Source organism: Octopus bimaculoides, chromosome 15 (genome assembly GCF_046866305.1).
Source record: "Octopus bimaculoides isolate indiv1 chromosome 15, ASM4686630v1, whole genome shotgun sequence".
Taxonomy (NCBI): Eukaryota; Metazoa; Mollusca; class Cephalopoda; order Octopoda; family Octopodidae; genus Octopus; species Octopus bimaculoides.
Genome location: NC_142942.1, coordinates 315,445 through 328,051, shown reverse-complemented (window position 1 = coordinate 328,051; position 12,607 = coordinate 315,445). Strand labels below are relative to the sequence as shown.

Genomic DNA, 12,607 nt, shown 5'->3' with positions numbered 1-12,607 from the left:
TACAAGATAACTATACTCATCTTCTTGTATTTAATTCAATCATCAAGTTCATATTAGTGATTATTAAATACATGTTTCTAGTTAGCCATAGTGCATAAAAAAAAAAAGCTTGTGTCTAAGTAGAGAGTCATAAATGTATTGTGAAAATATGCAAGCTATGTTAGTCTAATAAATAAAGCAAGGCTTTGGAATCAAGGATGCTAGAAAATCAGTGGTGGACAACAGTAAACCATTTATACAACATATACCATTAAAGAAAACAGCTAAACACTTATTGCAAAAACATGTTAAAGTTTGGAGAGAAATTTTTATATATTAGGAAGTTTCCATTTTCTTTTCCATTTACTTCAATTGTATGCATAAAAAATTGTTTTTGTTGTTTTATTTAAAGGGAAAAAAAAATTGAGAAAAGGGAAATATATCATGATAATATGAGAATGAAATTCCAAGTGTACCTACAACATGAGCCATCAGCTGCCAGATTAAAAAAAAATATTTCAGGCACAATATTTTACAAAAATTAGTTTGCAATAATCTGGCAACAATTGTTTTTGTTGTTGTTGTTGGAGGGAATCAGAGCAGATTGATAGTTAAAAAAAAAAAATTAAATAAGAGGTTAACAAAAAATTGTATATCACAGGATTAGTTGAAAATGTCTTGTAGTTCTGTATCTGATAATTCCAGATAGTTTGGTGTTAGCTGGCAATTTGAGAAAGGTGAGATACAATCATATGAATATTCTTCAAACTCTACCCCAGCACTTTTCAGCATAGTAATAATGGCTCGCTGTAGTGTGGTGAGAACGAGAAGACATAAACAGATACAGTAATTGTCCATTGCAAGGAAGTATTCTGGTTGCATTATTGCTGCCTCAAAAAAAGAGAGGGCTGCTTCCTCATATAGAGACAACTCCATAAGGGAATATCCTAGAAGGGAATGAAGGAGAGGGTCTTGAAATAAGTATGCTTCTTCCATGAGAAGTAGGATATACTTTTCTGCTCCATCAGCACAATTCATCAACCGGTTGCAAAGAATTAGTAAGTAATATGCCAAAGATGATGCTGGAAGTACCACTTCTTCCTGGGCATCAACCTCCTCTTGAAGAAGTTCAGGTAGAGTTACTTTCTCCAGTCCACCATACACAATGTTTGGAAATGGGATTTGGAGTTTCAAACAATCTTCTAAATATAATATAGCATCATCGTAGTTTCCTTGGCTGTACAAGAAATTGGCATATTTTACACAAACACAATGATTCATTTCCATTGTGAGAGCATCTTGGAAGCATTGCTCTGCTCTCAAAATCATCTCAAGTTCTTGTTCAATGTCTTCACAAATACAAGCTTTCACATAGCACATTGTAGCCAAATTTCCAAGAGTTTCACACATTTCTGGTTCAAGTTTTCCATGGATTTCCTTATAGATTTCGATACACTCATTATAGGACTCAATAGCCTTTTCAACATCCCCTGCTACAGAATGCATTTGGCCAAGTTGCTTTAACGTACTGACCAGGTCACCTTTAATATCTTCTTGTAAAATATCCTGAATATCTCGTGCTTGTTCTAAATAGTGAACAGCATTCTGGTACTGTCTCATGCTAATATGTGCATCTGCAGAACGGCTTAGCAATTGATTGTGCAAGGCCATATCTTCAGAGCTCTGGTTTGGATCAAAATCTTCCTGATTATCCTTGTCATCAGCAAGAATGAGAGCTTCATTGTAGAAATCAAGTGAGGTTTTGTAGTCATATTGTGCAAAATAACAGTCACCTAGAATCTGTAAAATTCTCATATGTTGCCTTTTGTCAGCAGAATCTGTGGACAACATTAATGACCTGCCTAAAGAGAGGTATTTAATGGCTTTGTGTTGTAAATTAAGCACATTATATGAGTTTCCAAGGACATATAATGTCTGGCAAACCAACCAGAACTTATGTTTTGGAAGAGTAGACAATGTATTTTGATAAAGGTTAGAGAAAATTTCAAAAGCTTGAAAACAAACAGACACACATTTGTGGTAATATTTCAATTTGTAGTACGTTATTCCAAGTAATGAAAGAATCAGGCCAACAAAAAAATTTTGTCCCGACAATCCATACGCATACCTAAGCATTCTATAGGCCAGTTCAAACACAGAGACAGTGCGTGGGTAGACATGTAGCATGAAACTCGAAACGCCTAACATAAGCAAAACATGGGCATTCTCTAAAAACAGTGCTCTCCCAGCTGATTGACCACGAGAATTGAAAAGGGTCCATGATTTTTCGAAACAAATGAGTGCTTCATTGAATTCTTTCATCATAAAATGGCAATCCCCAAGTTTGAGATAGGATTTGGCAAGGACATCTGTTTGTTTCTCATCACGCTGAGGTATCTCATCTAGTATACTTATTGCTTCCTCAAAACAAGACATTGCTTCTTTGACATTTTTATCATCCATCTTTGTACTTTCATTCATACTTTCATTATTATTTTCAGTTTGAGAAGTCTGACTCGATGAGGTTTCATTATCAGGATCAGAGAATTCTTTTTCAAAAGACTCAGCAATCACTGCAATGATATTGTCAAAGAACGACTCATCATTCCACTTCTCAACAATATACCCATTTCCAAGTTCAAACATTAGAACAGACACTTCACTGTTAACTCCATCCTCCCCAAGTTCACGGCACATTTGTAACCCTTTCTTGAGCATTTTCAGTCCAACTTCTCCTTTGCTGAGTTTGCATTTCAACATACCTAAATTTTTCATTACATTAGCCTTTAACTTCATCACAGACACACTGGAATCTTGAATTTCAAAGAGAATAATATAAATCTGTTCATATAGTGCTTCAGCTTTAGTAAAGTCTTCCTCTTTTGCTAATCTCTCTGCAAGTTTGATTAAAGAACGTACAATAGTGAGACTAATGCTGTGTTCATGCAAGGGAGAAATCAGTTCAGACATATCAGCCAACCTTTGCTTCTCATCAGAAAGTTCAGTGTCTATAATAAACTCACAGTCATTATTTTGAGACTTCACATGTGGCGACATCTGGATAACTGTGTCAAACTTGTAATTTTTACGCTCTTCCAAAAAGAAGTCCCATCCCTCAACATTGACATCACTAGAGGCGAGCTCGTATGATAGGGAATACTGGCGGACAGGAGAGTTAACATCTGAAAGCTCTTTAATATTTCCTATGTCCCGTACTTCCTCAACATCAAGGTAGAAGACATCTTCAAATTCTTTCTCGTTGTTGTTATTTTCGTTAACTGGAGAAATTGGTGATTCAAAGTTGTTCATTTCTTCTTCAACTTTCTCAGAGAGTCGCTCAACAATTTCTTTGAAGTTTTTGTTATGTAAGCGATCTCGGCAGTACCGCCAAAATTTTGTAAGCCATCGTAACCTTTCAGCAAAGTTATCCTTGTCTGACTTTGCCTCATTTGAAACAAAACATGGCATCCCAGGAAACAGGTTCTGACGAGGCATGCTTGGTGTCAAGGGGAAATTCTTTGTCTGAATTGATGGTGTTGAAGCAAATAATGGCCGAAGTGTCTCAATCATCTTTTCTTCATTCTTCAGCCAGTTATAAAGAATACGGCTTTGGTTATCTTCAACTGGCCTTAGTTTTGTTGAAATGGATAACTGTTGTTGCTCAAACCAAGCTGTGTCACATGTTTCACCATCTTCACCACGAATAGCTTTATCACAAATTTCTGATGCATTTTGTAGGAGGGCAATGGTATGAGTGTAAAGCCACTGCTTCTCCATCGGATTGTCTCGACATCTGCGGCTGCGACGTAAACATATTTCAGCAAGATTTACAAGTACATTTACCAGGGATTGACGTTGGTCATCTGGACTACATAATGCCTGTTGATGCAGACGCAAGAACATGTGCTCAGATTCATCCAGTTGGTATTCATTGAGCAATTTTGTTGCGTTATCGAGAGAATCAGGTAATTCAACTTTCTTGACATTATCTTTAAGTGACACCTCAGCAGCAGTTTTCTGAAACAGAGATCACAATATAAAGTATATCAGTTTCATAATTTTTTTTTGGAGAAAAAAAAAAAGAAAAAGAAAGAAAAATAAACTTAACAAACAGCATAAAAAAGCAGGTAAGTTACTATTTTTATCTTTTCAGTAAGTCTGAGCAAGAAGAAAGAAATGGGAAATGGTATTCCTGTGGTTAATATTTAATTTATTGAATGGAAAACATGGGCAAAGAGGAGAGATATTCTTGATGGTTTGGTTCTTCACAGAGTAGAAAATTTCAGCACAGTGTTTATTAGAGTTTAAAAGGGAAAAAAGACAGTGAGTCTGTATAACACTAATCTGAGTTACTGGACAAACCAATCAAATCCAGAATAATTTTACTTTTATTTATCAATTTGATAAGAAGTACAAAGCCCATAAAATTTAAAAACTTCAGTGGTTGGGAGACAAGGCTTCTATTTAACATTCAGTTTAAATTTCTGTGAGTGAAATGAAAAGATGGATATAAGAGAGAAAACAAGAGGGGGAGTTATGAAGTGAAAGAACATTCAGAGACAAGTTTTCTGAAAGAACTAGAGCTGATTAAAACATAATAGTAATATAAATGTAGAAAGGAATGTCAGCCTCAATAAATGGGTATAGGTAGATGTATTATAGGGTTGGAAAGTCAAGATTAGTAGAGATTGTGGTAGTAATGGCCACAGTTATTGAAAAATGGATGAGGTCCCAGGCCCTTAACTTATTTACCATATAGTTTTTACAATATAGTTTGTATTCTTACAACTGGCACTATGTTGGGTTAATGAAGAACACTTTGCACTGCATGCTCAAGCATTCCAACATGTGCAAGAAATCATTAGGTGCAACTCAATTGTTAAGCAATAGACTCTTTTATGTTGTAAGGAACCCTTCAGCAGAATACTCTGTTTGACTTGCCTCATACATTATATCAAATAAAGAAATCATCCTGTAATTTCAACTTGAGTAACTGTAAGACAGATTCATCATCATTATAACCATTATCTACATTTAATATCCGTTTTCTGTGCTGGCATGGGTTGGATGGCTTGAGAGGAACTGCCAAGGGTTGGGGCTGCATCAGGTTCCATAGTCTGTTTTAGCTTGGTTTCTATAGCTGGATGCCCTTCCTATTGCCAACCACTTTTATGTGGCACCATCAGCAATGCTTTTTATATGGCACCAACACCCATACCAATGCTTTTTATGTGGCACCTTGGCTTTAGGATATCAATTCTGTTGTGGTGGGCAGATGATCTTGAGTACAGGAACGTGCCACATATCTTGGTCCTCTTTCATCTTCTTCTCAAGGCTCAGCATTTTGAGGTTGGCCTTCAATGCTTTGCCCCATGTTTTCCTGTATCTCTCCCTTCCCCGATTTCCCTCCACTTTAATTGATTGACACTTTTTAATTGACTGTGAAATTACACAGTAATTCACTATTACACTATTATACTACAAACTCATGTCACATTTATACTTTGATACTGTTAAGTATTCTAAGTCTGTTAGACTTGAATAAACCTATGCAGAGTAACCAATTGAATATCCAACAGCCCAATTCCTGTCCACAACTCGAAAGTATCACAACTAGGAACCCAATATAAACTCCTTGAAAGAATAGCTGTAAGTCATTAGTAGGAAGAAAGTCAGGGCATGTTGCTTCTCTTTTCCTGTAATGCATTCAGTATAACAGAATCTTGGTATAATGAAGCAATCAATAATAGTTATTTCGGTGTGTATGAATATTTGTGCTTGTCTGGACCAGTTGGATGAGACAGGGACAAAGATAGTAATTTTTAGGATGAAATTGAATTACAACTTTAAGTGTTACTGATGTATAAAAATGTTGAGTAATAAAATATGTAGTTGCTGGACCATGTTAGTTGAAATAGACTGTAGTTATAAACTAGATTTCTCAAAGCACACATTAATGTTTAAGCTTTAACATATTCGTTTTTCTGCTGTTGTTGCTGAGTAACAAGTGAATGGTATATAAGTAGCTGATAAAAATATCTAACAGCTTAACCACGTCTATAGGTATAAGATTTTAGTCAAGCTTCATTGTATGATTGTACTTTTTAGCCTTTGTGTCTCCATTTCTTTTGTGGATATGTGACTCTCATATTTAGAACTTAAAATGTTTTGTTGTTTCTTTTAAAGGAAAGAGATGTAGTTGCTATATTGAGCAAGATGAATAATCACATAAAAGATTCCATACTGACTTCTTTGCTTGTATTTTCAATGTAGTTGGTTTCAGGTTGTGAATGGTTTGTGTTCATTATTTAATGTGTGGAGAGAAGTATTTTCAGTGTTGTGTATCATGGCTTCTAGCACTGAAATTTGAATACAGGATTTGCCAGGATCCTGGTAGATCTTGTATTGAGTACAGATTAGTTTTGTGGATTCTTTTCATTTAATTGTTTTTGCAATGTGTGTATCATTTCTGTTAGTTATGTTTTTATGTAGCAAAGAAAGTTCTGAGATTTCATTTATATATGATGCTACAATTTCTGTTTTATGAGTGTATGAAATGCTGATTTTATTGATTGTAAAGTGATCTACAAGTTAATGTTATCTAGTATTACTGGTGACCAGAGTAATGGTAAACAAGTTTAGTGTTGTTGTTAATCTGTTCTTGTAAAGCCATATATTGAACATGGCATCCTGTAGTATGAGAAGCTGTGGAAGGGTGTGGTATCAACATGGCGTGTATGATTTACTGATATCAGACATACTTTCATGCAGTAACACATTGCACCTCTTTATCTTGCTGGTGTTTTCCAATTAGACTGCAACAATGCTAACATGAATTAAAGAGGAAGATAAGAAGTGGTTATAGAAACCACTATTGCACATATAAAGAAGATAAATGAGAACAGGAAACCTTACAATAATTCAGGAAGCCTTCAGTGTAGCAGTTTAGCTTCCAAGAAACCACGATCTGTTCCATTTTGCCAGATTTTTGTTAAAAAACATGAAACCAATGCTAAAATTAGGACTGTCAAGTTTAAGGCCAAACTGTTAAGACAGAAATATGACATGGAAAATGAAGCCCCCGTTAGGAGTAGTATGAGGATAAAGATAAAGAGGAGCATATGAAACTGTCAGGTGAAAAGATAAGAGGTAGGTTTGTGTGAATTGTGTTGTTAATGCTAGTAGTAATGTGGTGGTGGTGGTGAACTTACATTGGCATTGTGTACATCTTCCACCAAGTCAGCTGGCTTCGTTTGTTCATTTGTTGACTGCCTCATCTGTAGGAACTGCTGAACCAAATGAGTGGTCAGCAGGTCTTGCAGTTTTTCTTGAGTGAGCTGACCATGGTTACCCATGTCAGCCTGTTGTTGTTTGATGAAATCCACAAGAGAGACGCTTTTGTATACATTGTTGCTGTTGCTATTAATTGTACGGTTGAATAGCGATGGTTCTGCAAATAAAACAAAAATCATTTTATACTTTGCAATCGATTGGATTTATAAAATGTACTCAAAAGAAAGCGATACACTAAAAGAGAATGAATTGACATTCAAGTAATGAACTCAGTAAGAGTCAAGGAAAATATCCATAACGTGTAGAAATTATTTACAACATCTGAAGAAATTATTGTTGAATATGAGGAGAACCATTTACAATACTGATATAAACATCAACACCAATATGACCATAAGATTTGAAGTAATCACTCCCGACATGGAGAGGGATATCTACATCATATTTGCAAACATCCACAATGTTAACACAGCCCACCACAATACTTAGCGGTATATCACCCGTTGCTATGTTCTGAGTTCCGTCAAGGTTGACTTTGCCGTTTATCCTTTCGGGGTCAATAAATTAAGTACCAGTCAATTACTAGGGTTGATGTAATTGACTATCCCCTCCCACCAAATTTCAGGCCTTGTGCCTGTAGTAGAAAGGATTATTATTATTATTATTATTATTATTATTATCAATGGAGGTGGTGGTGGTGGTGGTGGTGGTGGTGATAAAACAAGGGTTTTGTTCACTTCTTCAGTCATTCATTCTATATGACATTGATTTCTTAATCAAGTAGAAAGCTTTAAACAAGTTAATGTTGAGTGTTCTGTTCAGAACAGGACTCAATGGTACTACTAGCTATATGAACATATCTAACTTTCCTACCATGGCAACAACCTCAGAGTAGCCAACATAAACTTAGACAGAACAGAACAGGCCAATATTTTGACTTGTTACACTAGTCTATTATAAATATGTCAGGTATCTCTCACTTTCTGCTATCAGTTGATCAAGTATTTTCACAATAGTGTTGCAATGTAATGATTTCAAACAGCAGACTGTGTACAATGGAAACACTAACCACAACTTTCTAAACATATCTTCTCAAGACATCACAAGTTAGCATTTTACTTAATTTTATTTTGTACAACCAAATTGTCCATATAGATAAAATGACCTACCAATCTTAGATCATGATTTCATATTTCTATACCTAGGCAATACATATGAGGTGGTATCAAAAAGTTCCCGGATTAGTTATCTTATATATAAAATAGACCTGTGTGTGTGTGTGTGTGTGTGTGTGTGTGTGTGTGTGTGTGTGTGTGTGTGTGTGTGTGTGTGTGTGTGTGTGTGTGTGTGTGTGTGTGTGTGTGTGTGTGTGTGTGTGTGTGTGTGTGTGTGTGTGTGTGTGTGTGTGTGTGTGTGTGTGTGTGTGTGTTCACTTTTCATGCAAAAATGACTGCACGAATTGGTTCCATACTTGGGGTGCATGAATAATTTGACCCAGGATACAATAATATGGTCTTGATTTATTTTTTTAATTAAATATAGATAATATTGCTTTATATAAGATTAACTTCTTTAAAAAGGTTTTTCATTGTCAACTTCTGGTACTGATGTAGCAACTGCAGCTAGCTAGACACACACATGTATGTCTGATATAGCAACTGTGGCTAGCTACACACTCACATATATGCATACAATATGCCATTGATGAATATTTACATTTTAACCGCTTCTATTTTATTTCAGTTGCATTGTCTTTTGGTTCCTGGGGAAACATCATGAACATCACAGCTTCCTATATATTTTTAGCTTGAAAATCTTGCTCTTCGCGTTCCTCATACAAACATTTTGTGCGTGTTGGAACTACATTTTTTTTTGTCTTTCTTCTAAGGATTTCTGTTGTCTTCTTGGGATTTCTGTTACTATCTCTCTCTCCATCTATCTAAATCTTTCTCTCTCTCTCTACATCTATCTATCTATCTATCTATCTATCTGTGTGTGTTCACTTTTCACATGAAAATGGCTGCATGAATTAGTACCATACTTGGGGTGCAAGAATAATTTGACCTGAGACACATTAATTTAGTCTTGGTTTATTTTTTTATATTAAAAATAAATAATATTGCTTTATATATACACGATTCACTTCTTTACAAGATGTACTTTCTCTCCTTTTCCTTATTCATTCTTTATTCACTCACTCTTTCTCACTCCTCTTTCTTCTTCACTGTCTCTCTCACTGATGTTGGTGTGTTTATGTCCCCATAACTTAGTGGTTCAGCAAAAGACACTGATAGAAAAAGTCCATGGCTCGATTTCTTTAACTAAATACCTCTTTAAGGCAGTGCTCCAGCATGGCCACAGTCAAATGACTGAAACAAGAGTAAAAGAATATATATCCATCTACCAAATCCACTTACAATGCTTTGATCAATTAGAGGCTAAAGTAGAAGACACTTGCCCAAGGTGCCATGCAGTGGGAGTGAACCTGGAACCATAGGGTTGGGGAGCAAACTTCTTACCACACAGCCACACCTGTATGTATACCTATGTTCAAAAGAACACATTTACATGTATTTATATAGAAAATACTTAAATATAAGGGCACAGATAGGACAGTGCTATCAATGAGATTGGCACATAAGCTCTTGTCCAGCTTTGCCTTGAGTACATCTATTACTGAGCTAAATGCCTTCCATCCTGCCTAGATTTCAGCATCCATGTCATAGCTTATATTCACTGTGTGCCCCAAATAAATGTACCCATTACCTCTTTGATTTCATTGTTTTCCACCTAGGAATAGCATGTTGAGGGTTTATCTAAAATGAGGGAAGACAATTTAGTGAAACAATTTGGGCCTAGATGGAAAAGAAGGGTGTAATCAAGAAAGAATTGGAAGTATTTTGTGACCAGTTGGTCAATACAGTGATACAGTGACATAGAAATAACACATATATTTCATACACATATGTATAAAATATATGTTCTATGCTGGTGCCATGTAAGAAGCACTCATGCCAGCATAGCATAAAAATACTTGTGCTAGAGCTACATTAAAAGCACCCAGCACACCCTGTAAAGTGGTTGGCATTAGGAAGAGCATCCAGACACAGAAATCAAGTGAAATCAGATTGGAACCTGATGCCAGCTTTGGTCAAACCATCCAACCCATGCTAGCGTGGAAAACAGATGTCAAAGGATGATGGTGATGGTGTATATTTTAACATATATGTATGAACAAATGTGTGTGTATACGTGTATTTACATAGAAAATATGAATACCACTCTACCTTCAAAAACCAGAAGAAGCAAATGATTAAGTATGCATGAATAACCTACAAACATTTAAAGCAGTAAAGAATGTCTTAATGCAGACTGAGGGGAGAGTAAAAAAAAGAAGGAAAGTAAAGTGAAGACATTTGAGTAGTTGAACAAGTTACCAAATACTAGATGACGTCAAATATGACCAAGCTAATGTCAATGCTAATTCTATATGTTGGTAGTGTGGAATGACAAAATAGCTGCAAAATAATCTTAGGTTTACATTTTACAAATGTGAAAATAACTAGTGATTTCTAATGAGGTCTAAGATATGTAGGTTAAGGGGAAAGAGATTTTGTGACATTCATGCATTTCTTAATATGTGTTGTGTTAGCGAAATGACTATAACTGAATATGAATATTGGATGGCAGATCCAGAACACCAGACACAAACCAACTAACTTCTAAGGATATGTCACAGTAAAAGATATAACTATACACATTCATAGACCTGCTGTATCTCTCTCTTTTTTTTATCTGACTTCTTTTTACAACTGCTACGTCTTCTTTGGAACTAGCTAGGCTCATACCACACTCACTTAGACATTCTCAACTAGTTCATCCTTCCTTCTCTCATTACCTGCCCAGTCTCTTGAAATTTATTCCTTCTACATGATTTTTTTGAAGCTGCTCAAGAGAAATGTTAACCATGTCAATCTCACTGATTTTGGAAGACCTACAAAAACCACAGGCACAGCATCTTGTGTCAATAAAATAATAAAAATTTAAAAAGCGCAGAGTAAAAAACTGTAAATTACTGGTGTGCTGACAATGTTTGACAATCAATGTTAATATGTACTAGAGCATGTCTATATACTCTGAATACTCTTTACTGACTGAGTATCATCTTTAACTCTCCCTACAAGCCCACTATTACTATGGGCATAACTGGACAAAATTGCAAGCAGGGGAATGAATCCCCACCCCTACCATCTTGCTAGGAGATGGTAGGGGTAAGGGTTCGCTCCCCTGCTCACAATTTTATTGGATGCAGCTGTGCATTGTTAACCAGCTAGAGGAGATGTCCTCTTGGGATTAAAAAATCTCAGTAGAGTCTGCTCAAATGGACAGCCATGTTAAAATGGCTACAAATATTACTTATATATATATATATATCATTTGTAGAAAACATAGATCCCAAAGAAGAAGCACAGTCTAAGATGTAGAGCAGCATATATTAAAAATGGGGCAGGTCGGTTTAGGGGATTACCTCAGGTTTCAGAATTCATATTTTTAAGAGGTCATGGGCCAACAGGTTTTTGGGATCTGACAATATGCCATAAAGCTAAATCCTTTATGGATGAGAAACCAAAGGTAATCTCATAAACTGGCCTTCCCTATTTTTAATATATGTACATAAAGGATCAGCTGGACTAGTTTCAATCCTGTTATAATTTCATAACTGAATATCCTTTTAAATCTCCAAAGAGAAGTTGCTTATAAACCTACTAAGGGCTTAAGTAAATCAGATAAACTGAGTTACATACTGTAATGCATACTTATTCGATTAATAAATTATATGTTATAATATGCAATTCAGTCTGTCTGAAGTACAAGTTACATTTTACAGAAGCTATTTGCAAATATTGGCAACAGATACAAATAAATGATGAAAGATCTTTCTGATATTAAATCCAATCACCAATTAAGCTAGATACCTTTCCAGTTCAGACACATTGTTCTCTCTTTCTGTCTCTTCTACAGCTACTACAGTGAACACTGCATATATATATATATATATCTTTCTGTTTGTGTGTGTATATATATATATCTTTGCATGAAAGATCAATAAAATGAGTGCCATGATAGTGGTATATGGTGGTCAAAAACTCAACATATAGGCATAGGTGTGGCTGTGTGGTAAGAAACTTGTTTCTCAATCCCATGGTTCTGGGTTCAGTCCCACTGCAGGGCACCTTGGTCTTATACTATATCCACAGGCCAACCTGAACCTTGTAAGTGGATTTGGTAGACAGAAACTGAAAGAAGCTCATTGTATATGTTGTGTGTGTGTGCA

The 12,607-nt window shown here is 35.6% G+C and overlaps 1 protein-coding gene across 6 annotated transcripts in view; it reads right to left on the bottom strand.

The window, feature by feature from the left end:
- Positions 1–287: 287 nt before the first annotated feature.
- Positions 288–12,607, bottom strand: part of LOC106878778 (uncharacterized) — a 189,464-nt gene continuing 177,144 nt past the window's right edge. For all 6 annotated transcript variants that reach the window (XM_014928108.3, XM_014928109.3, XM_089363359.1 and 3 more), the window contains 2 exons: positions 7,191–7,429; positions 288–3,996 (listed from right to left, as the gene is read on the bottom strand). In XM_014928108.3, coding sequence (XP_014783594.1) covers positions 643–3,996; positions 7,191–7,429 — 3,593 coding nt within the window. In that variant the 3' untranslated portion in view covers positions 288–642. The remainder of the gene's footprint in view (positions 3,997–7,190; positions 7,430–12,607) is intronic.